Here is a 25,942-nt window from a genome sequence, read left to right on the forward strand (position 1 = left end):
AATTTTCTTTCCACAGCATAGCATGATATTTGTTTTTGGAGAAAGTGCCAAGACAAATGTGCTGTAAGCTTTTCTTTATTGCATAAAAACTAAATTATTGGAGCATAAGCTTTTTCTACTCACAATTTTAATTACTAAACATCATCTGGCTTATAGTATAGACTGGCACTTACGTCATCATCGCTCAATACCTGAAATATCAATAGCTAAAGGTTTCATTGAAAGTTTTTGTTTGCAACAACATCTAAAGGCTGGAAATAATCTGGAAAAGATTAAAAAAATGTACTGCTAATATTTGTAGTGGCTATTCTTGGATGTCCCCAAAAAACCTGAAGTTGTAGTAACAACAGCTCAGACCTTCCAGCGTGAAAATGGAAGAATCAAGCTACAGGCCTACTTTGCTTATGTACTTTATAAGTTTTATAAGTGTTTTAAAGTGAGAAGCCCCTGTGGGAAGCACAGTTGTACAGTTTTAAGACTCTATTTTATGACAATGTTCCAATATATGCAAAAAGAGGAGATACAGTAAATACAAAATTGAGTATAAATTTCAAAGAAAGGACAAAAAGAGTCCTGCAACACCTTTAAAATAAACAAAGTATTTATCCTTTTATGGAGTGTGTTTGTCTTTTGGTGTGACCTGTAAATCCCTAAGTAATTCTCTGTGAGAGTTACTCAAATAATTGTTTAGAAATTGTTTCTTTTTTTTTTTTGTTGTTAGGGACTTTTCAATAAAGAAATATTAATTTCACATCTGATTTACACAGTTTGCATTAACCAGCACCTCAGATTAAAATTAAATATTTCAGCAGTAAGATAACACATGCTGGACAACTACTGAGTATACTGTCACTACCTTTAAAGATTCCATCATTTACTATAAAAAGGCTAACTTTTGGGCCCTGTTCTTCACAAGCTTCAGTCTCTTTGTGTGTTTTGAGCTATTTGGCTGAAACAGAAAACTGGCTTTGCTTCACTAACAAGAAGTCATGCAGTCGGGACTAGTCTGCCCTCAACAGGGTTTTTGGTGAATGGAGGAATGTCAGAGGAAAAATGGAATAAATATGCAATATAATAGTTGATGGATTTCATCAGCATCATTTGAATTGCATGTTCACCAAAACTGAATCTGACACAGTATAAAGCTTCTAAAATGTAAGGTAAAAGTATGTCTACTAAAAGTTCAATTATAATGGGAAAAAGCTGTCAAGCACTGTACTTTTTTGTGTATTAACAATGGCATAGAACAACTGTGAAATGCCAGTGATAGCTACAAGTGCTCAGACACCATGGTGATAATTGCAGTATAAAATCACCAGACAGCAAACAAGACTGCCGGAATTAATAGGAACATGGTTTCATTCAGAATCCAGTGCTGATAGCTATCTGTAATGGAATTGCTTTTCAATACTTTTTCTTTGAAATAACTCTGATTATTACTTAAGCATTTTGGTATTAATATGTTCAATTTATTTAAATAAAGATAGACACTTTAAATTTCATTTGCTCTTCTCTGTCCATTTCTTAGTATTTATTCTGTTTGGTGACTCAAGTGCAGATAAACTAATAAATGGATGCTCGATTCCAGATCCGAAGCACAATTGTACATTTAACTAAAATAGCAGCTGTTTTTCTCATTGTGTGCTAACATCATGATCCAGAGAAACAAAAGAAAATATTATATTGGATAAATTCTGGCAGTGCTAATTCATCTTCCCTGAAAGAAACCTGACTGGATGAGCATATTATTAGAGCTATTGTTTCACCTGAGACCTACATGTGTCCTAGGCTGGGCACAATCAGGCAGAATCAACAGCTTATGTTAACAGGTCATAGCAGGACTTGTGAATTGAGCTAGAATTGTTTACTGAAAACTGATAACATGATGCCAGCAAGTCTCTCACAGATACCTGTACTTGCTGAATTAATCTGGCAAGACTTCCAAAGTAACAATGACTGCAGAGGAAAACCATCTTTAGTTCCCATCAGAAAGTAATATTCATCTCACCAATTCCTTGAGAACCTCAGATAGTCATTTGAGTCACTTCTCATGGACAGCAAGAAGGAGTTCTGACCTTTAATTCTGGACTCCAAACCAATCAGTGACTACTTCTTCCCACTGAAACTAGCTCAACCACTGGAAAGCTAAATATTAGACAGGAAAATTTGGATGAGATACATCCCACCTTAAATAACTGACATTTTGCTCAATTTCCTGTTGATGCTTTTATTTAGAAAGCTGTCATTTTCTCTAATAAGTACTTGTTATCCAGATATAATTGCCCTGAAGGTACAAGGAAACTGTCATCCACAAGTAATAGTGGGAAGCTCTACACATTCTGCAGGAAGCATTTATCTTTTGCTTCAGTCAGATTAGAATTAATGTCCTGTTACCTTGTGTTTCTGTTCTTTCTTAAACTATCTTTTGCACTACCTGTCTCCAGGAGGAGAATAGAAGAGAACATAAAATAAGCACTAACGAGAATATAATGATTAACAAGTGTTGATTATTGTCTTATTATATCCACATTTAAAGATAGCTCTTATAGTTGCATAAAATACTTCTAAAAGCCAAGTCTGTGACAAAAATAATTCTATTTCCTTTGGATAGAATTGTCACATTAATTTTCATTCCAGACGACTGCTGATGATAGCTGGGAAACTCACTATCTACAACAGCCTCATCCTGTTAAATGAGTGGCTTCAAAGCATTTCTCTTTTACCATATGTCTTTAAGTCTATTATTTTACTTACCCTCTGGCTGGTATTGTGCTATGATTGTTACCGTCTGCCCGGCTCCTTTGAGCGCAGCTGCAGCCTGCTCGTGGGTAGCACCTCGAAGATCAATACCGTTCACCTACAGATGCAAGGAAAAAACAGGTCTGAGTAGTTCAACATTAGACAGAAAGACAGAAGTGGGGTTTTTCTGTAAATATCTAGCAGATGTAAAGGCCAGATTGCCCAGATGCAACAGCAAAAGTACAAAATCACAAACGCTGAGAGGATATTACCTATGACTGCCCATGAAGATATGCACTAGTACCATACACACCATAGTTTGACTATGCTTATCCATGCATATTCTCTGACCACTATTTTTGGGGGTTTCCTGCTCTACTGAGTTAATATTTTTTGTTATCTCTTCATCAATCAATATCATTTAACATACAAGTTCAAAAGATAAATTTTCCGTGGTGCTTGAAGGGCACTGTAGAATACTGCGAGCAAGGAAACCGCTCCTTTGGCCAAACTCTGCAAGCCCAGCCAGTAGCATCAGGGAAACCTGGAGGTATATGGAGCTTGTCTAACAAAAGCTGCTAGTTGGAGAACTTTCAGAGCAAAAACGCCATCTACTATTTTATGTTAATGCAACTGCTCCTACTATTGCCTAGAAATATCCCCGTATCTTGCACATGACAGCAATAAAGTTATCAGATGCAGCTTCCCCAAAACTGCCTGTTCAACATTCACAGATCTTTCCATAGGGTTCTGTTTTCCTAATAATTTTTTACTGCATCAGCAATGGAAGTGGAACAAAGTAGAACAAAGTAGATAATAATGGCCCATCTTCGCGAACGAAGATTTGGGGAAAGGTCTTTTACCTTTCCAGCCTGCGCAATGGATTTTTTAGGTGAGACACAGCCTGCGCTGAACTGAGCCCACCCTTTAATCCTAAGGTTCATCTGCCGGGGCCAAGCAAGCTTGGACAATGGCAGTGAGGTCCTCAGGACGTAGGTTTGTTTAGAGTGTCCTTCTCATAGATGGATGGCCACACAGGGCTAACGACCTCCATCAGGCCAGGAGACCGGGATTTGAACCCGTGGTCGCAGCAGTGAAAGTCCTGCACGCTAACCACTAGGCCACCAGGGGTCTCTGAACAAAGTAGATAATACACCCCTAAAACTCAGGGGCAGTTTCCGAACTCTGATTTGTATTTGTGATGTTATATGTTTTGTCGGCAGTATCCCAAGGAAGAGACAGAATTCATATACAGAATTATTAACTGCTCCAATAACTTGAATCTTGCTTTCCAGTAGGAGTGTTACTGTCTGGCTATACTGCAGTGTGTGAGATTTCCTTTATTTAATTATGTATTTATTTATTTATGTATTTATCTGTCCTTCCTCTCACTTCTACAGGTTTCTGCTTCATAATGTTTTAGTGAAGAACAGGAAACTTTTGACATGTAACAAGCTCAGCAGGACAGAAATCCATTTCTGTTTGTTCAAGAAAAGAAAAGAAGAAAGGAAATAAAGGTCAAGGAAGGAAGGAGAACCATGCCATAGATTTAACAGGCAAAAACATCAAAACACAAGACCCAAAATATCAGCTATTGCAACTATTCGTGTTTATCAACTACTGTCAGAAGATGGCTAAGCCCATATTGAAAACATGGGGTTTATTTTATTTAAATTTTAACAACTTTTTAAGGCTTACAAAAATAAATCTGATTCCATAGAACTTCACAAATAACAGCTATGAAGTCTGTTATGAACACATTCATTTTGATCCATAACGTTTAGAAACTGGCCCATCTTAAATTGATTCTTTCTTCAAATTTAAGAAAATGTGATGCTTTGGGAACACAATTATTATTTACCATAGAATCCTAAGAGTTATAGAATAGTTTGGGTTCTTTAAAGGACCTCTGTATGAGCAGTGACATGTTCAACTAAATCATGCTGCTCAGACCCCCCACCAATCTGACCTTGAATGTTTCCAGGCATGGGGCATCCAACACTACTCTGGGTAACCTGTGCCAGTGTCTCACCAGCCTCATCACAAAAAGTTTCCCACATATTTGCATGACAAAATCTAGTCCTTACTAGTATGTGAAAGACATTTAGACCACTACTCTTAGAACAACTAATTTGTGATAGCAATAATATTAAGCCCAGGCAATTAAGCCACAGTTTCTGATCCAGCAGACTACATGATACTGTAGAACTGTTGACTGTACACAGAAATTCTAAACGTAGGGCAAATATAATATAATAAACATCATAATTTGTCCATATACAAGAGTCCTCAGTTGTCCCATCTCCATGTTTGAAAGTAATGGCTGCTTTAATAGCTGGAGGAAACTTTAAAAAAAACCTGAGCCAAACGTTCAAAAGCTTTCATCAAAGTTGTGTACCTAAACCCCTGGGGAAAACTCACTGAAATTCAGTCAAGGAATGTAGCCCCTTAGAGGGCAATAATTAAGTGAATTCTAAAAGAACAAAGAAGACAATCAGAGCTTTTGTAGTCATAAAATCTATTTTTATGTACAACAGTGAAAATACCTAAAGAGGAAGATTATGTCAATTAGAATTTAGTTTGCAACCTCTGTAGAGAATACCAGCTTCCTGAAAGGAACGTAGTTTAGGCTTTCGTATCATGGCTAGGCTTCACAAACAAAGATTTGGGAAGGGCTCTACCCACGTTTGTTGCAAGCACGTTGGTGGCTAAAAAGGCCAATACGAGATAGGCATGTCCAGTTGCAAAAGGCACAGCAGAAAGACTCCTTAGATGGCATAATAGTTTAGGCTACTGCTCTAGAAAAAGAGGTGCTGTGCCCTACTTTCACTCAGTGATGGTGCTATGACACTTGATACTGCATTGCATTGGGCACAGATGTACCAGCACTACAATTACTCAGTAACTCAGCACTATATTCACAGTTTTGTGGAAGTCTGAACAGAATCCTTAAATTTAGGAAGCACAGTGTCTATATCATGCCATAAAGAAAACATCAGCCTTGATTCTGTGTCTCTGAAGAAGACAATTTTGAAGCCATGGAACCTTTCCTTTAATAGAGAGCTTAGTTTTTATCTATGTGCTTTTCCCATTCATAACTTGAGTTTGAGAGAGTCCCAAGAAAGAAGAAGAAAAGCTTAAAGAACACTCCTGAGTTCCTGAGCCCCTGGGTTTGGGAGATGTATATAGATGATGTTACCCAGTCAGCATTAGAAAGTTCTAAGAAAAAAAAAGATTAATTTTGTTTAGGCTTAAGCTTGAAGACTGTAGTTTTCAGAACACAAACCTTTCTTAAGCAATATAGGGAAACACCATGGTCTGTAAGAGTTGTGTTAATAGTACAGAAGCTTTAAAAATCAATAATATATCCCAATAACCTCTCTATAGACAAAAGGTGACAATGCATGAAAGAATAAGGAAATCACATGCTTATTTTCCTTCTCCTCTGAGAAACAATAGTTCTATGTATATGTGAGCTAATAAGTAAAATCCTAATAATGCATCAAGACCATAAATATAGGACAGGAATTTCACCAAAGTTGTTACACAAACATTTTTCACTTTTCCACAGAAAAACAAGAAGCCCCTGAAATAGCAGCTGGCTACTTTCTGCCCTTTGCACCTTTGTTCTAGACGAAATGATTGCCTAAGGTGCAAACACAACACATCGTAGTGAATGAATTTCTCTGAAATTAATTTCACTTTTCTGTTGGGACGTAGTTGGGGATGGACATTTGAGGAGGACTTACAGATCTGAGTGGCTGAAATCAAAAAAGCAAGAAAAGAAATGTCAGAGAGAAAAATAACACATAAATTCTATCTTTTGCAAGTTTTATCTAGATGATAGCCAAGCTAGACAAACCAGATTATGTCGAACAGATAAATGACCTGACTACATTAGGTTATCAAAACAGTGATCTTTCTCTCTTGAAGATGCAGAGCTGAAGAGAAAAATCAAATAACCATTGCCAAATAGGTATGTAGAAGTCTGTTTGCATGTTATTTTGCTCACCAACAGTGACAGATTCTCACTGTAGAATAATAGATGTTAAATTTAGAAATTACTTATTACCTACTCTGACTTTGTAAAGAACAAGAAGAGTGGATGCTAACTTGATTTCTGGGTATCTTTTCCCAATATTTAAAAGCATATTCATGTAGCAACATTAAATCTTGATGAAAGACACCATTAATTTATTTGTTTTAATAAAATTTTAACCATTGGACCAAAATGAACAAGAATTCTCAAAGAATAAAGCAAATAATACTCTGTCTTACCTCTTCCTCCAAAACAATGTCTTAATATAGTGTCCTATAATAATGTGTGCAGTGACATTTTTCCCTGATATTATGTCCCAAATCTTCGTTTGCGAAGCCTAGCCATGATTTCACTGCAAATTGTTAAATCTGATTTCAATTACTGCTTTCAATTAATTTAAGATAATTTATATTATGAATAATCAAAAAAAGGGCGTAAAAAAACCCCCACAGAAAAAGTTGCAAGTGTGGACAGAAGAGTTTAATATATATTAAAGGTGTGGGGGGGGTTGTTGTTGTTTGTTTGTTGGGGGTTTTTTTGTTTGGTTGTTTGTTTGGGGGGTTTTTTTGTGTTTTTTTTTCTGTTTTTTTTTTTCCTATTATAAATGGGCTCACTTCCCTTAAGAAGGATTATACAATAAGCAAAGTAGCTGTTCTGAGCTTGAGTGCACAGCCCTGATGTCCTGGCCCAGAATGAACTTGACTGCACAATTTCTGATGCTTAACTTCAAAATGAATTTGACATAATGGAAATAAGAAGAGCCTGCAGCTTATACAGATGTCTGTCTCTTCTGCATGCTGTGGCAAAAAGGAGTTCCAAAGCTTACAAACAAAGAGAAGAGCCGCAATAGAAGACTGTAGTTGAAAAATACAGTCAAAACTAAACTAAGATGGAGAAAAAGATGCAATTATAGTTCACAGTAATTACACTAATTGCCTTTGCATTCATTGACCCAAAATAAAGCATGACCTACTTCAGTTATACTGAATCACAGTTGAAATGAAAGATTTACTTTTGCATAGATCAAACTTTTCTAAAATTGGAAGAGTTACATTTCCTTTAAAATATTTGAGTAGCCTATACTAGCACAGATTAGTTGTATCCTAAACGGACTTGCTACAGTCTGGCTGTCTTCCACTGGAATGTGAGCATGATTTGTATGTAGGTCAAATAGAGGGTGGTAAAATAGTTTGGTTTATTTAGCAACTTCTGTATTTAATCCACCTTATTTTGTTGTTGTACAGTGATTAAATGAACATTTGGAATGTCTTGTTGAGTTGGAAAAGGAAGGAAAAACACCTCCCTTCCCTGGGGAGGAAACATAAAGGATTTCTTTTCATTTATTCTTTCAGTTGTCACTGACATAGGATGATGCTTTTATACAGTAAATTAAATGGTGAAGAAAAGGTATTTTTTTACCCTGGAACAAACTATAGACCAGAGTTTTCAAGTTGTGTCTAAATTCTTTTATTTATTGAACTCATAAAATAAGAGGTTTTGGCAGTTGAAAAAGCAAATAGAAGTCTGAATAAAGACAACTTTACCACCAGAATTCCCACTGTTTGCATTAAGAGAAGAAGGCACTTATCTGCCTTAACTTTGCCCATCAACTTAAGTATTCTCAAGCACATTAATAAGAGATGAGAGGAAAGCTGAGCCATGTTCTCCAGCAGTCCTGCTTGGTCATTGGAAATGGAATACAGAGTATCAACCCTTAGGTGTCTTCCAGCAAGACAGGGAACACTGGAAAAACGGACATTAGGGATGATCTCCCCTGGACACGTGTGAGGAAGACCTTCCTCACAAGCAGGTGGCATAATCATTCTACACAATGGCCCACACAACTCTTGGCAACTGATACAGTCCACCAAAAAGTACAATAATTCTATGAAACCAAGGGATGTCGTCAAAGTACAGCCCTTGAGCAACGATCCTCTTCAGCCAAGACAAACCAGCTTTGTGCAAAACGATGGCCACACATCCAGCCTGAGGCCAAGGCGCTGCCTGGTGCTGCTGGAAGAGCTGTGGAAGTAGGGCAGGTTCCATGCCACGGACACTCCAGGACATATCTGCGGGGGTGACACCCAGCAGGGGGAAATGCCAATATGGGAGAGCCTTACTGCTGAAGAAAGTGTTTAGAAATAGAAAGAAAGGGGAAATGCACAGGGGACTAGAGTCTTCACTCTCCAGTTTAGCTTCTGTTAAATTTTCGGGCTTGCTTTATTGCTCTTCTCTCACTTTTCTCACTTATCCTGATCTGTTCTCTGCCTGCACTTTCTTCTGGTTAGTTAGAACTATTAGAACTGTTCAGCACACAGAAGCACAGCAGTTTTCTCATTCTCAACTCCACTGAAAATATAGCATCCATGGTATCGTGTCTTATCTGCTCTTCTCCATACCCAGTATCCTTATTCTCTCTTTTCATGGGCCAGCAATTTCAGTGACCTTTTCAATTTTCCTTGTCTAGCTACCTTAGAGTTATGATTTTTGCCTCTAGTAAGCTGGTCTTTATGCTCTGATGAGCTGGATATTCTAGAGGCAAACTCTTCTCTCTGTGGAAAACAAGAACCACTGTGGGGGTACGAGCTACATCATGCCTTTTACTGTCAGGAACTTTAAGAAGGCAGCTAAACCAAAATAAAGAGGTATCAAAGTACTTTTGAAGCAGAAAGAAAATATTATGTTATTGAAGAGGTGTCTTGCACACACTCCCATTTACAGTAGGAACCAACAAGTTTTACAACTCATCAGACCACAAATCATTCCAAATGGTACTTATTAAGCCCTTAACCATAGGCAAAGACTTACAGAAACTGTACAGAAATTCTTCTGATACAAGATCTGCTTCCATGTAATTGTAGCTTTTGTGAATTATGCCAGATTAACAAACTTTGAGACTGAAATAATTTCCCTGAAGAGTTCACTGCAGTGACAGCTTAAGAGACATTTTGCCTCAGTTCCATCAGAATTTCTTAAAACTACCTTTAATAAATAAAACTAATTTAAGAAATAAATGACAGCTTTTGAAGAGGACACACAGACTCACTGGGGCCTGAACGTACATGAAACTTATTTCATTTGGGTCACTAAATAGCTATGAGTTTGTTCAATTACCAACTTGAAGTGGATGTGATCCAGCAACTACAAGGTGATCAATGGCATTTTGTCACATTACTAAATGGTAAAGTCTAGACAGAGGCACATGTACTTTTTGCATATAAAGCCAACTGGTATTACCAATGAAAAATACCTACAGGAGTAGTGTACTCACTAATAACCAAGACCAATATTTATTAACTAATTTTAAAATAAATATAAATATTATTTTTCATTAGTTTCTTATATGAAACACTCATCCATCAAAAAAAATACTTAGTAAGTAAGAATATTCATTATTGTTAAAATGGAGAGGTCATGATTAGCTCTTAAATTAAAATCTAATTGCTGCTTTTTTATCTTCCCTTCTCCTGCATGGTCACTCAAACAACCTTATATTTCTGTCACCACCTAATTTCATGTATCTCATGACAGTGTCATTTTTTCAAGCCTTCATATATTCCATCTCCTTTGCAGTTCCTGCTCTCTTCCCCCTCTGAATTGATAAAATACCTAACTGTCCCTCCTCTCTCCTACAGCTTTTATTTTACATGACTGTTACTTCCATTTGCTTTCCTGCCTTTCTGAAATATTCCTCTTCCCCCCTAATCCTGTTTTCAGCATTTGCATTTCCTTGTCTCCTGTTCTCATCTGGAGTAATTTGGACAGTCCCCTATTAGTAGCATTTATTTCATATACCTTGGTTTCACACAGCTCTAAAAGGTATTTTTCCTTCCAGTGTATGGATATGGCTAAACCAGCATTGCTAAGTTTTGCTCATAATACTGCAGGATTCTTGTTTCACATTTGAATTTCAAAGGATGGTATAAGCAAAAGTAATGATTGAAATTCTCCTGCCTCTGAAATGAGATAAACGTTTCCATTTTAACAAGTTCCTTATACGTCAGAGATGATAAGAACTTAATTTTAGTTGAAGTCAATAAACAATGGGTACTCGGGAACTGAAATAAAAAGGTAAAACAATTTCAGAGGTTGCTTAGAGACAGAAGGACATTGGTGGTTTGTCTGAGTCTGAACACTGAGTTAGTGGTGAATTCAAAAACTGAAATCCCTGCCTTGATCTCCGCTTGATAGGTTTTTACATATTTCCACATCCAGAGAATATGGCATTGTGGCCTGTGAGAGGTGAGATGGCCACGGCTTGTGCCATGCCAAATCTATACTGAATTCAACCCAGGGGCCATGAGACAATGAATATGGTTGAAAGTAGACTGAGAGATGTGTCACCAGGTGAAGGAGCTGTGGGAAAAAGTGAAGAGGCTACATAGCATTCAAGCAAACGAGCAAGAGAGAGATCGATTATTTTTGGAGATGCTACAGTCTCAAGACTCTTGTAGTGGAGAAGCAGGTGGACTCAGAACCCTGCTGGGTAATTAGTCAAAGGACCGTTAGTCAAGGGTCTGTTAAAGATGAAGGCTGGATGCTGGTCACTGCGCATACTGGGAGACCGGTTCCTCCTCCTCAGAATTGGATAAGTAGGAGTGGCACCTTCTACGCCAGGTATGAGGCTCTGGAACTAGAAGGCAAGACAACTAGTCAGGTGGGCTAAGGTCCTTCTGGGGTAGTGGAGCCTCCTAAAACAACACCACCTGTAGCCCACATCAAGACCTCCTCTGTGAACTGGGAGACTCCTTTGTAAGGGGAACTGAGAGCCCTGTATGTGGACTGGACATAACTCACAGGGAAGCCTGCTGTGTCCCAGGGGCTCATATAAGGGACGTTAATGGAAAACTCTCCGGCGTAGTAAGGTCTTCTGATTACTATCCATTATTTGTTGTTCAAACTGTCAGTGACGAAATAACAAAGAGAAGTCTGAGGGCAATCAAAAGAGACTTCAGGGCCCTGGGACGATTCATAGAGGCATCAGGAGCACAGGCAGTGATTTCCTCGATCCTTTTGGTACCAAGGAATAATATTGAATAGGCAGATCCATCAGGTCAATGCGTGGCTCTGAGGTTGGTGTAATCCAAAAAATGTTGGGATTTTGACAATGGGATGATCTACTCAACATGTGGTCTACTGACACCTGACAGGATGCACCTATCTCAGAGGGGAAAAAGAGTTCTAGCACAGGTGCTAGCGGGGCTTGTTGACAGCTTTAAACTAGATTGGAAGGTGGAAAAGGACAAAATCAGGCTCACTAGGGGTGAGCGATGGGATGGTGTGCTAAAACTTGAGAAAATAAGAACTCATGGGATACGTCACTGCCTCACTAGGTGTTGGCTACAATGTACTACACCTGAAATGTTTCTACACTAATGCACGAAGCACGCAGAACAACCAAGAGGAGCTTGGAGCTTTGGCTCAGTCCCAGAGACTTGACATCACTGCCAAAAGGGAAACCTGGTGGGATGAGACCTGTGACTGGAGTGCCCTGTTGTACAGTTACAGGCTCTTCAGGAGGGATGGGTAGGGCACAAGAGACAGAGGGGTGACACTGTGTGTAATAGAAGGGTTAGAATGTGTGGAGCTCACAGTTGGCAATGGTACAGTTGAGAGTCTCTGGGTAAGAATCAAGGGGCAAACGAATAATGCAGATGTCATCATGGGAGTCTGCCACAGACCTCCCAGCCAGGATAATGACACCGACAAATTATTCTTTGGGGAACTAAGGGACACTTCTAAGTCAAGTGCCCTTGCCCTTATGAGGGACTTCAACTTGCCAGAAATTTGGGAGCATCACACAACTGGTACAACCTGAGCCAGAAGATTCCTAAAAGACCTGGATGACAACTTTATGGAACAGGTCCTAAGGGAGCTGACTTGGAAAGATGCCCTCCTTGATCTGCTGCTTGTCAACAGAGTGGATCTCATGACAGAAGTGGAGATTGGTGGCCATCTTGGCGACAGAGACCAAGGAGTCATCAAGTTTAAAATCTCTGTTGACAAGAGGAAAAGTGCCAGCAAAACCTCAACTCTGGACATGAGGAGAGCAGACTTCAGGCTGCTCAAGGAATTAGTAAGTAAAGACCCCTGGAAAAATGTTTTTGCAGGTGCTGGGGTCCATCAGTGGAGGTGACTTTTCAATCACCTCCTAAGGGCACAGGAGCAGGTAGTTCCCAAATGTCGGAAGCTGGAGTTGCAGCTGGTAAGAAATGTGGGGGACAATAAAAAGAGGTTTTTCAAATACATTAATGGCAATAGGCAGTATAGAAATGTCATTGGCCTATTACAGGTCGAGGATGGTCACCTCGCAAATAGGGACATAGACAAGGCAGAGGTGTTTTACACTTTCTTTGCCTCTGTCTTCAACACAGATGACAGACCAGGGGATATCTGTGCCCTGAGCTGGAGAACAATGACTGTGAGAATGATCACCTGCCAGTCAACCCTGAAACCGTGCAGGATCTGCTGCTCCAGCTGGATCCTTACAAATCTATAGGGCCTGATGGGATTCATCCCAGACTCATCAAAGAGCTGGCTGATGTCATCACAAAACCACTCTCAATTATTCTTGAGCAGTCTTGGGAATCTGGAGAGGTGCCAGCTGACTGGAAGCTGACAAATGTTGTACCAGTTTTCAAGAAGGGCAAGAAGGATGACTTTGGACACTACAGGCCTGTCAGTCTCATTTCAGTGTCTAGTAAAGTCATGGAGAAGATTATTCTGGGAAGTATTGAAAAACACCTGAAAGACAACGCACTCAATGATCAGAGCCTCCTTCATGACAGGAAAGTCCTGCTTATCAAACGTGGTTTCCTTTTATGACAAGGTAACCCACCTAGTTGAGCAAGGGAAGTCAGTTGATGTAATCTTTTTGGATTTCAGTAAAGCTTTTGATACTGTCTCTCACAGGATCCTCCTGGACAAAATGTCCAACACACAGCTAGATAAACACATCAAGGAATTGGCTCATGGATTGAGCACAGAGGGTAATAGTGAATGGGATAACAGTGATCTGTCACTAGTGGGGTTCCACAGGACTCCGTCTTAGACCCAGTGCTCTTCAACAGCTTCAAAAATGACTTGGACACAGAACTGGAAGGGATACTGAGCAAGTTTGCAGATGATACAAAACTGGAAGAAGCTGTTGACTGCCGGAATCTACACCTGGGACGGGGCAACCCAGGATGTATGTACAGACTGGGGAATGAGATGCTGGAAAGCAGTGCCACAGAAAGGGACTTGGGGTCCTGGTCAAGAGCAAGTTGAATATGAGTCAGCAGTGCCCTGGCAGCCAGGAGGGCCAACCATGTCCTGGGGGGCATCAGCCAAAGCGTCACCAGCTGGTCAACAGAGGGGATTGTCCTGCTCTGCTCTGCACTGGTGAGACCTCACCTTGAACATTGTGTGCAGTTTTGGGCACTACAATATAAGAAAGATATTAACCTATTAGAGAGCATCCAAAGGAAGGCAACAACGATGGTGAAGGGCCTTGAGGGGAAACCATATGAGGAGGAATTGAGATCACTTGGTCTGTTCAGCCTGGAGAAGAGGAGACTGAGGGGAGACCTCATCCCAGTCTACACCTTCTTTGTGAGAGGAGGAGGAGGGCCAGACACTGATCTCTTCTCTGTGGTGACCAGTGACAGGACCCAAGGGAATGGCCTGAAGTTGTGTTAAGGGAGGTTTAGGTTGCATATTAGGAAATGGGTGGAACTCCCCAGGGAAGTGATCACAGCACCAAGCCTGACAGAGTTCAAGAAGCATTTGAATGATACTCTCAGGCACATGGTGTGACTCTTGGGGAGGGTTCTGTGCAGGGCCAGGAGTTGGACTGCATGATCCTTGTGAGTCCCTTTCAACTCAGCATATTCTGTGATTCTGTGACCCTGTGACTTACTGGAATCTTCGGCTCTAGGTGAAGTAAGTGTTCAGAGCTCACATTTTATATTAAAACTCCTTGAATCACAACATTCATAATTTATTAGTGGCTCTGTAGATAAGGACTATACGACACAGATACTTTGAATAGACAATGCTCTACGCTCTCAAATAAACCATGCTTTTTATAAACAGTGGAAAGGAAATAGCTTTCATATTCTTTAAGTGATTTTGCTTTTATTATTGTTCTGGTGGTTTGCTTGTTCAGATACAGGGCATATCTATCATATTTTTTTCCAAAGGATCTCGAAATTCTCCTCCAACAGATTATTGCAGATATTCCTCCAATATCCTATTTAATGGATGGTCAATTTCTATTGCTTTGCAGCTCATATCATTTGATAATTTTTTTAATCACTCACCCAAAACTGACTGGGCAGTAGAGCAGAATGATTCCTGGAGTCTAGTTTATTTGAGTACAAGGCAAAGGTCCAGCCTGGAGCAAATCTCTGAATGAATAAAGCTCAGAGATTGTAGCCACTTTGTCCAGCAGTAGCAGTTTGGCTTTCAATTTTTTGTTTTGAGGCTAGCAGTAAGGTGACACTGAGGGGTGTAAAACTCATTCCAAGTCTTCAGTGTATCAGATGTGACATAATTCTGTTTGACAGTGTTAAACCAAAATTTGCCAAGTCGGAATGTTTAAACTCAGTGTAAATTCCTCCTTAAACTATAAGGAGCTGAAGAGCAAGCAGTCTGGCATCAGATTATTTCCACTCACTGAGGCAATTGTAAAATGAATGTTTTAGAGACAACTGATGATTTCATCACAGCAAAAATATGCATCCCCTTAGTCTAGGCCAATTTACTACCTTTGCATGACACAGAACTGACAGGTCTGATAGCTAGCATTTTTGGGCAAAAAAGACATATCCTATTTATGAGAACTGCTAGTATAATTTATTTTCTGATTATTATAATTTATAATTTATTAACTTCTGATCGTTAATTTAGGAACCAGTTACTGAATCAAGGCAATTGTAATTTATGTTATAGATTTCAGAAAAATAGGGGTGAGGGTGGTAGGGAGAGAAAAATCCATCTGGAAGACAAATTTCTAGATTAATGAGACAAAAGGAAGCTCTACTCACCAATGTATACAGAATTCTAGAACATGCAGTGGTAATTTTTTTTCCCTAGAAGCTCCATTAAGCTTCTATTTTTGAAGTTATAAAGTGGCAAGTCTATGAGCTTCTATGGCAATGCAAATCAGTTGCCCTGATTACAAAATAAGTGCATCATATCTGAGGGCTGAATATGTCTAAGTTCCACTTCCAGCCATCAGATCGTGTATGTTTACCAATAACATTGAAAAACAGTTTGTTAACAGGTCTCTTTTCCAAGGGTGAGTATTTCCAGATGATAGTGTTAACATGGACATAGTTCATTAAAATAAATTTTTATTGTCAAGTAGGATGCTAGGGCTTTCCTGACATGAGTTCTAAACTCCAAGGCTTCGAGAGAAAAGAGACTTTGGTTTTTTTTTTAAGACCCATTTCTTTAAATATAAGAAAGCGTTTTCAAAAGCATAAATTTGTGTTTGCACCCAGCTTCTCTTCATTGGGTGTCCAGTGGCCTTCTGTACCTCTAAATATCTCCTCTTGTACAGGGAAGTTTCATAAGTGATTCAGTTTTGTGAAATGTTTTTGGTTCATCATGTACTGAACATATGTCTGCATGCATTTTAAGAGGTGAAACTAAGTTTATCTCTAAAGGCAGAGAGCACTGTGCACCCAGATGATCCCATATAAACATAAATAGGTTGAGGTTTCTGAGACACCTATTACCATTTCTAACATCCTTAAATCCGAGAATTCCCAATGTTGTCAGCAATGTCTGAACTTGTATTAACCAGCTGGTGTGTCCTAGATCTTCCCATGAGATCCTGCCATTACAACATCTTTGCTTTTCTCTAGTTTTCCCTGTGGTTTTGGGGGATTTGTACGAAAATGTTGATAGGCAGCTTACAGGGGCAGAAAGTTTGTAGTAAAATGACATTTATGGCTTGTTCTCCAGCCCCGTAGCTGCTGTTCTTTCAGAAGGAAAATTATATTTTACAATTTATTCTTGCAAAATTCATTGAGATTATTACTTCTCCTTCTGTTTTCTAAGTATTTGCAAATAGATTGATTATTTCTCCTGGAGGTTTTCCTGGAAAATTGGGCAAGCTTCTCTATACTCCCAAATATTCCTTCAGTTCTTGAATAAAATTATGAATGGTCTGCATTCCATAAGTATACAAGGACTGTTTTCAAAAGCTAATTTGTTTAAGTTTTAATTTCGGTTTGCCTTAGTCCACTCTAAAGACTTTTCCCCGGTTCCTCATAACTGCCCTAATTGGATGATAGTGGATCTGTCTTTTTTTAATGACAAAACAAACAAAAAAATGCATTGAAGGTTTGAACTTTCATGGTCACACTTTTAAACAGTCTTTCTTCCAACTCTTTGCAAAACTAATTTATTGCTTGTTTTTCTGTTTTCATCAAACATTTTCTTGCTACCTTTTCTAATTCCTGAAAGTTACAATCCACTTTACGTCTTGCCCTACTAAATTTTCCCCAAATTTTACTTAACATACATTTTTAGGACCTGGGTTGTTATAGCCACAGTGATTAAATCAGCTTTAAGTTTTTCAATTACTTTTTCACTTTTTGATTACTTGAGTTTCATCACTGTGAATGCAGAGCAAACTGCTTTTGAAGTTCATCTTACTTCCTCATTTCCTTTCAGCACAAAATCATAAACTTTGCCACTACATTATATTGTCACTCAAAGGCAAGTTGTGTTTCATTATTTCATTCTCCCATTTTTAGGCTATTCTTCCTTACTGGTCAGAATAAAATTTGAAATTATCTGACCTACACTTCTTTTTCCATATTCTCCACCAGAAAGATTCATGAATGTTTGGTCAGTTTGGACAGGATCTATTTCAATAAAGGGAATCATGCCAAATTCTCTATAACCAGTGAAAAGAAATATAAATTTTTACTGCAAAATGGTCATCTGACCCATGTAAAATGTCTACTTTAGGGCAAGGTAAGTTGTACTCAGAAGTGGCTACATCTTTCCATTAGCTACAGAGGGGGCCTAAAGGGCTCTGTGCTTCCCAGCATGAGCAAAGTCTGAATTTAGATTAATCCACTACGTGCTTCTAAGGAGCTTAATCTAGCTGTCCTTCTAGTTGGTGTCATCCCATTAACACATGACAACACCTGTACTCTCAGCTAATTTTCTCTCTAGAGATTTTCTTTTTACAGATCTATCATAGTTATCAACTACCATTCAGTATTGATCCTTTAGATATGTTTAGCAACAAATTCTTGCTTAATTTTCAAACAAATTCTATCTCTTTAAAATTAGAGTCCAGGCATTAGTCTCCCCCTTTAAATCACTGCACTGATTATATACTAATATTCTCAATATATACCATACAGTGTTCTATACATTACTACAAAGCTAGTTAACATAGTAAACGTATTGACTAAAAACGTTACCCGAGTCTTTATAGGCAATTACAGCTAAAGGCCACAGGACCTGACAGCCTGTCCTACGCCAAAGGACAGAGTCATACAGCACTCACATCACCACAGGGAACTAAGCATCCTAATGATATAGTCAGTGCCTCTGCAAATAATATTGCAAAGGGAGTATATGTTACAATCCTAATACCATTACATAAGGGTGTCAAACTGATGCTCCATGGAGAAAAGATTCCAGGTCCTATAGAGATGTTTCAAAACATTTTCCAAGCCATCTGCATTTTGGAAAAAAAGAAAATCTGAGAAGGAAAACCAAATGGTATTTGCTATTTTTCTTAGTTTTGTAACTAGGTAACAAAATGGACTCTTTGCCCTAAGTAGTTTTACTGTTTTTACCATGAGCAAAAAAACATTTTAAATTAGGAAGCTGAAAGCTCCTCTGCATCAAAGCAAGGGAAATCAATCTGAAGATCAAATATAACTGCAGCAAATATAAAGCATAAATATTCGCTATAAGCAAGCACAGAGCCCTTACACTCTATCTTGCCCCCTACAGACACATTTTGGAGTAGAAATTGAAGAATGTTCTGTTTTTTCAAATGCATATTGTATTTTTGCTACAGGTGTGAGTGAGAAGGTGGGTAGGAGTTGTGTGGGAGGAACTAAGTAGAAAGAAGTGTTTAAACTGTTCATAAGGGATAGCAAACGTCACAAAAAATGACAGCAGGACGATGCACAGACGCAAACAAAATCTGATCAAAACAAGAGAACATCTTCCCTCTACAAGGGAGAACCTCGTATAAAAGATCAGAGACAATACTGAAGTAAGATGCTCAACTACTGGTGTTGCAAACTAAGCATATAATATGTCATGTACCAGTGACAGAAAACTCCACAGAGTATCTCCTCTAGCCCTTTCCCAATCCATAGTTGTTTCATTCTCAGAAAGTTGCAAAGAAAAAAAATATAGTGTCTTTCCCCATATATAAATGCATCCTGATACTACATTTGATCAACAGGAACATCACACAGAATGGCTTGGTTTCATCTGTTCATTCATCTATTTAAGGTTAAATGAGAGGGGAAATTGAAGTATTAAGAGAGTCTCTTTGCAGTACAGCCTGTTCTTTTTCTACTCTTTCCTGTTGCTGTTGAGCAATTAACAATCAGGAAACTTGTTTTACTCCCTTAAGATAAACTGTGGATGCATTGATTGGGAACAGTCATCTTGTTCCAGAGCAAGTAGGCTACTTTTTCTCTTGATTCTACTTTCAGGCCACAAGTCACGCTGCATCCAGCCATTGTGAACCACAAGGCATAAAGCATTTCTACAGGAGAATGAAATAAAACTGATACTGCTTTTATGATCCTCAATTTTATTTTACTTTTATTTGTGATTAAGCAAGCACAATGTTAGATGAAAAAGCAAATATATGTTAAAAGGGCATACACACATGAAATAAGAGATTCAGTTTAAGACACCTAAATATAGATATGAATTCATGTGGTATATAAGCTTAAAGTCAACACAGATAACAAAGCTTCCAGAGCAATTCAGCTTGCTCTACACAGCTCACAGTTGGCCAGCTGAACTGTTCTCTAGCTTCCACTGACTTTAGTGGCAACCAGACATTCAGCAAACATGTAGATGTCTAAATTTAAGTATCTTAGTCTGAGGTTTGATCTTGTCCAAAGACCTAAAATTCAGTAATTTCAGAAGTTAAAATTCAGTAATTTCAGAAGTTAAAATTCAAGTGCTAATACTTGCTGTTAACTGCTCATGGCTATTAATTCACCTCAATTCTCTCATTTATATACAATTTCACCTTGATGCAGCCTTATGGAAAATTATAAAACTGTTTGAAAAGTAATTTTGGCATAGGAATCTGAGGAGCAATATGCACTAATTATTTGTGTGAAATTGTAAATCTGAATTTTGCTGCTGAATTCGCATATGTAAACTAATTTTCTGAGCTTCAGGTCCTGTATCTTTTGACAAAGTTGCTCACTTGGCACTGGAAAGTGCTTTGAAAGATTTGAGTTAAGACACCTAAAAGAAGGAGTTATGTTTTATCATGATTTTGATTTGAGATTGTGGGGCAAAATTGATGTGACAATTTTTCTTTGAGAAGGACCATATTGCTTCTCCTGCCTTCTCAGGAATTTCCCCTAAAAATTGCAATGTATTCACTATGTGCCTCTTTCCTAAAATTATAACATTTGTACTGCTTTCTCTCGGAGTGTATGCACAGTTATGGCTGTTTTATGCATATTGCTCATGGAAATAATTTGTTCTCATGCAGGTGACTTTAACTAACCAACACTGGATTCCCACTGCTGTTTTAATAGGCAATCTACTCCTTAGCATTGGAACTTAAAACTGCAAGAATGGCATCAGGGAACATGACATTTTATTTTTATTGAAGACTGCATTTTCCTAACGGAGAACTTGGGGTTAGATCCGAGTTCAAGCAACCTCTAAGTCTAGATTTGGCTCAGACTTCTAAAATGATTTTACACAAATCATTTAACATACTGGCACCTCATTTCCACTGCTCTAAATTGAAATAAATTCTTCCACTGATATTCTGAATTTTGGATTAAAAGTATCTGAGATGAAATTTAATCTGTGTGTACACAACATGTAGTAAATCAAGCATTGATGTCAATTAGAATTTAAAATGCCACTTGATAATAGTTAAAATATACTTAATAGAGGAAAATACTACAAGAAGTGATATATTCTGTTATGAAAGTACGCTGATGATGCATGTATTACTACATTTTGAAGACATTCAGAAATTAGAAGAAAAATGTTTAGCTTGGTGGCAATTCAAAAGAGCATAATGAATTATAGCAAGACAAAACCAGCATTTAAAACATCTTACATTTCAGGGGGAAAAACTGTCTTCTCATGAATGTAACTTTATAATTAATTTTTGTGCTATTTGAAATGTTTTACTCTTTGACACAGCATTTTCCATTATTCTTCAATTGACCTTCAAGGTTCAGATAGGATTAATTTTGTCTTTTTGCACAGAAGCATCGAGAATACCAGCCTGCTTTCTGAGATAAGTTTTAAACATTTCCAATCAAATAACTGAAAACGGAAAAAATCCTCAGTTGTTGCCGCTTTTCCTAAGGTTTTAGTCAAAGGCAGACCGCTATCATTACTGATCGTGGGCTGCCACCTGGTGGCATCTGGGAAAAATAAATTCAAGTTTCACTCGTCCAGGGGGCCAAGGCTGTGACACCACCTTTCCAGTGCCCCTGGTGGGCTGTAGGCTTGGACCCCATCCCAGTGGTCAGGCAAAAGGAGAGGCAGAAGTTATGGGATTTGTCCAAGCCTTGTGGGCTATGTATACTGTGGGACTATGTATATATCCAGCGTGACACTCAAAGGCCGTGCATATAAAGGCAGAGCTTTGCTGGGTCTCATTCGTACTTGCAGTCTATTTTAGGTATTTTTAAACATATGCTCCCAGAGGTGAGCATACACAGCTCTCAACCAGTCAACACTTTGCCATAATTGCAGCACAGGCATGAATTAGGAAAGTGCTGTGATCCTCATTGTTCAGCTGGGAAACTGAGGCTTAGAAAAATGAAGTGCCTTGCCTAAGGTCACACAGAAAGACACTGGCTAAATTAGAGGATTAAATAGAATCATAGAACAGTTTGGGTTAGAAGGGTGCTTTAAAGGTCATACAGTCCAACTACCTTGCAATGGGCAGGGACAACAAAAGCAATGAAGGAAGTAGCACTCTGAAAGAAAATAAATGTTAGAGGGGTTGGCCAGAAAGCAGATCACAGCAGGTTTTAACAGCATATAAAATATCACAAGACAACTCCTGTGGTTTCACTGTAATTCTGCAATACCAATCTTAAGAGAAATTAAATCCGGATCTCTGAAGTTTAAATCACTTACTACGCTTCCTATCTGTAAGAAATTTAACCAAGCTTCAGTTAATTAGAAATAGCAGCTTTAAGGGTACTATTTGTTCTTGTAAATCAGACTTGTCATGCTTTGAGAAACTAATGGGAAAACTATTTCTGTAGGGAAATAAATGTTTCTGAGGGATGACACAAGAAGGAACAAACAGAGAGAAACAGACCTTTTCTGTGCAGCCCTTATGAAATTAAGGTGTCTGGGACCCTTCACTAGACAATGGTATAAGATTAATGAGCTCTAAATGGAGCCTGTGGATGAAATGGGTTTTGGTTGAATATGGAAAAATGGATCCATAATAGTTATTTGTGACTAAATAAGTAACAGGGGCCTGACTGGGTGAGTGCCTGGGGATATGTATGCAGTCTAATTTGTAATAATTTCCATCCCTCTCTGCTTAATGAACAAATAAACAAGTCTTGCATGACAAGTAAATGATGATGCAACACTGGTAACATTATTAGAATTTATGGAAAACATCACTACGAGACAGACAAAAAAATCAGAGTTTAAAATTTCAACTTCTGCTGTATTCTACAGTGTTAAATATATCTTGCTTAAAAATAAAGGAAAATGGACTTTTAAATTTGAACTTCTGGATTTCCAAATACAATGTACTATAAAAGGCTTTGATCTCATAGTGTTCTGTCAGTCAGCCCTATTTTGCTGCATCTAACCAAAGAAAAATAAAGTGCATATTTGTCCTAAAGAAATTTCTATTTTTATTCCTTGGGTTTCTTGTGTGTGCTCTTCTTGGCACAGGCCTTTGACTTCCTTATCTCTTCATATTGATAACTTTTATATAAGAGTCTATTTTGGTCTTCTTGCAGTTCCCTACAAACTTTCTACTTGAAGAACTCTTTAAGGCACCATTGGGAGGACAGAATTAAAAGCGAAAGAATGGCGAGGAGGATGGTAGATTGGTTCAAGTAACTTTGCAGTTAGGAATGCTAAGGCCTGGGAATAACAGTGTGGGAAACCTCTTATATTATGCCTGCTGCCATTTATCCTCTGTTTTGAGAAGTAGAATTTCTGTGTAGAGATAACGTGAGTGTTTTGAGAGACTTGGACACAGTCTCATGGACATGCTTGAGCTCCCTGTTTAGGGACAGAGAAGATTAAAGCTCAGAGATCATAAAAAAGCACAAGGGAGATCACAGCATGATTGTAAACTACAAGTGTGCAGGTCCTTGATAAATTGGTGCAAACAGCAGGACCACTGTCCGCAACAATGGACGGAGCCTAACAGTGCCTGTATTCCCACTTATGTGCCTCTACCTGAGTGTTGCTTCGGAATCCTCCAGTTAGTGAGGTAATGAAATAAATGTAGTCTTTGCATTTCAGCCGTGGTTTTGTGATTGTTCCAGCCTATGTCAACTCACACAGGTGCCTAAACATCTTTTACTTGCCATTTATCATTTTTTCTTACAGCAATTCTAAGGAACAGGTCTAGATAAAACGCTATTATGATCATTAGGTCATGTTACTGCATCTCTTTAGTGATAACTTACCAGATTTTCTTTGTATTGCAAAACAGCTCCAGTCATCTTTTTACACCAAAACTTTGACAGGTGGAAGGTAAATTCACTTTTCATAGAATAGGCCAAGTCACTCCTTAGCAATATAGGAAAACCATACTCAGCTTTCTTATGAATTTAAACAGTGATCAGGAAAGTGCTGCATAACCATATCCACTCTTAACTACAACCAAAGTGCAGCCAAATATGCAGGATTCACAGGGATAGAAAACACAACACTGGGAGGCAGTGTGACACTGCAGCCTAGTGGGTCCATCACTCGTGGCATAAATAATTCCCATGTTTCAGCGTTAAGGCTGTTGATGTGCTTTGCATGAAACAGTCACAAGTGTAGGAATTTGGGATAGTTTATTTATTTTTCTGTAAGGCAGCATAATGTGAATGGATATCTAACTACATTTTCAAGGCTTTCATTGTAATTCAAAATCCTTTACATTCATATTGTTTCAGTCATATGTTCAATTACTTGACAGAGCCTAAAACATAAATGTTCTGGTTTTTAAAAGTGTGGTATCAATATATACATGAAAGAAAAATTAAAAAGATGTTTTTGAGACTAAGTATGCAAAATATAACCTCAAGCTACAAAGCCTTTTATCCACTAAAATTTGAAAAAGAATTTCAGAGGGATCATCAAATTCATTAGAGGCACAGAGATAATTAACATAACCTAATTAATCTCCTTCTTGTATTGAGCTGCCTGTTAAGCAGTTTAGTGCACACTAGATGGCAGCCCCAGTACAGATGATTTCATTGTACTGCTTGCTCTCCTCCAAGAAAATCTGAAATTGAGAAATATCTTTGAACTCAGTAGTGTGTTTTTGGAAAAATGGAACTGGATGGTGGGCCAAACTGGGAGATGTTTAGGTCTGCACTGTGCTTAGGTTCTCTCTGCAGAGTCACCATACTGTAGATAGCATTAAGCAGTGAAAAGTCTCATTCTGAGTTAAGTTCAAGTAACACCATTGAAAAATGCTATAAAAACCAAAGCAAACCAACCAAACAAACAAAAAAAAGAAACCCAAAATATTCAGGAATAAATTTTTTGCAGCTCGAATTTCAAAACATGGAAACGAAAAAGACGTCTCTGTGTGTCCCTTGCAGTATAGGCAAAAAACAAGATGAAGAAGTTGGTCAGGAAAGCCCAACAGAAATACTTACAGATAAAATTTGATCTCCTCGCTGCAGTTCTCCACTGAGATCTGCAGGCCCACCTGCTAGGATGAAAGACACGAAAATGCCTTCCCCGTCTTCACCTCCCACAATGTTGAAACCAAGTCCTGTGGAGCCCTTGTGCAGGATGATTTTTCGAGGCTCTCTGTTTAGAAACAAAATGATAATGTTTATCCATTTAAACCTCTTATTGTGTATGCATTTTTCACAGCATCTTAAGCATAACATATTTTGCTTAAGACACAGTTGCCTGTTATTGCCTAAAGAAACCATTTAACAAATAACAAAAATCTCCTAAGTGGTGAACAGATGAGGTAGGAATCAACCAGCATTATTTTATTTTTTTTCCTCGTGGTTGAATCCAAACATCTCTGTTAATTTCAGCCCATTGGACTCATCTTCACTATATTAAGTGACAGATTTATTAAAAGAAAAAACAAAACACTGAATATATTTAATAATCTAATTTATAGGAATACTATATATAGAATGAGAATCAATATTTATGGTACCTTCTTATTTTAAGTTCTAGTTTTGCTTTTGAAACAAATGAACAAAGAAAAAACTTAAAATTCTAGGCAAAGCAATGGCAGTTGTGTTTGATCCTGACAGATTTGGAGCAAATAACATTTATATGATCAAGCTAATACAGCAGAATCTCATTAAAAACTTTTTTGACATTCTCAGGAGCTTGCAATTGTAAAGTCACACTTCAGCTTTATCATTGAACCAGCCCAAGGGATACCTCTATTGCTGTACTCATTTAAAAAGTTATTAATTATGATAGAAATCAATAAATAATAACAGGTACATCTCATACAGCACTTTTCTTCTGTAAATTGAAAATATGCCCCAAAGGATGTAAACATAACATGCATTTTACTGATGGGAAAACTTATGTCCAGAAAAAGATAACTTCCTAAGCAATCATCTTTGAGAAACGGTCCCAAATATTATTCCTATTTCCAGTCTTTACATATGAGACCTCAGATCTGGCTCTCCCTTGGAAACACAAGCACGCACAACCCTATATACACATACCTGCTACATTTATTGGTACTTACCCTGTTTCAAATCTCTCTAACAATTT

At 38.1% G+C, this 25,942-nt stretch overlaps 1 protein-coding gene across 18 annotated transcripts in view; it reads right to left on the reverse strand.

Moving 5' to 3' along the window:
* Nucleotides 1–25,942, reverse strand: part of DLG2 (discs large MAGUK scaffold protein 2) — a 1,039,246-nt gene that overhangs the window by 203,266 nt on the left and 810,038 nt on the right. For 17 of the 18 annotated variants that reach the window (XM_027677513.1, XM_027677512.1, XM_027677530.1 and 14 more), the window contains 2 exons: nt 24,841–24,997; nt 2,755–2,857 (listed from right to left, as the gene is read on the reverse strand). In XM_027677513.1, the coding sequence (XP_027533314.1) occupies nt 2,755–2,857; nt 24,841–24,997 (260 nt within the window). Of the gene's footprint in view, nt 1–2,754; nt 2,858–17,971; nt 17,976–18,942; nt 18,948–24,840; nt 24,998–25,942 lie in introns of those variants that run through there. The other variant, XM_027677529.1, reaches the window with a different exon arrangement.

Source organism: Neopelma chrysocephalum, unplaced genomic scaffold (assembly GCF_003984885.1).
Source record: "Neopelma chrysocephalum unplaced genomic scaffold, ASM398488v2 Primary Assembly neopelma1_43, whole genome shotgun sequence".
Lineage (NCBI taxonomy): Eukaryota > Metazoa > Chordata > Aves > Passeriformes > Pipridae > Neopelma > Neopelma chrysocephalum.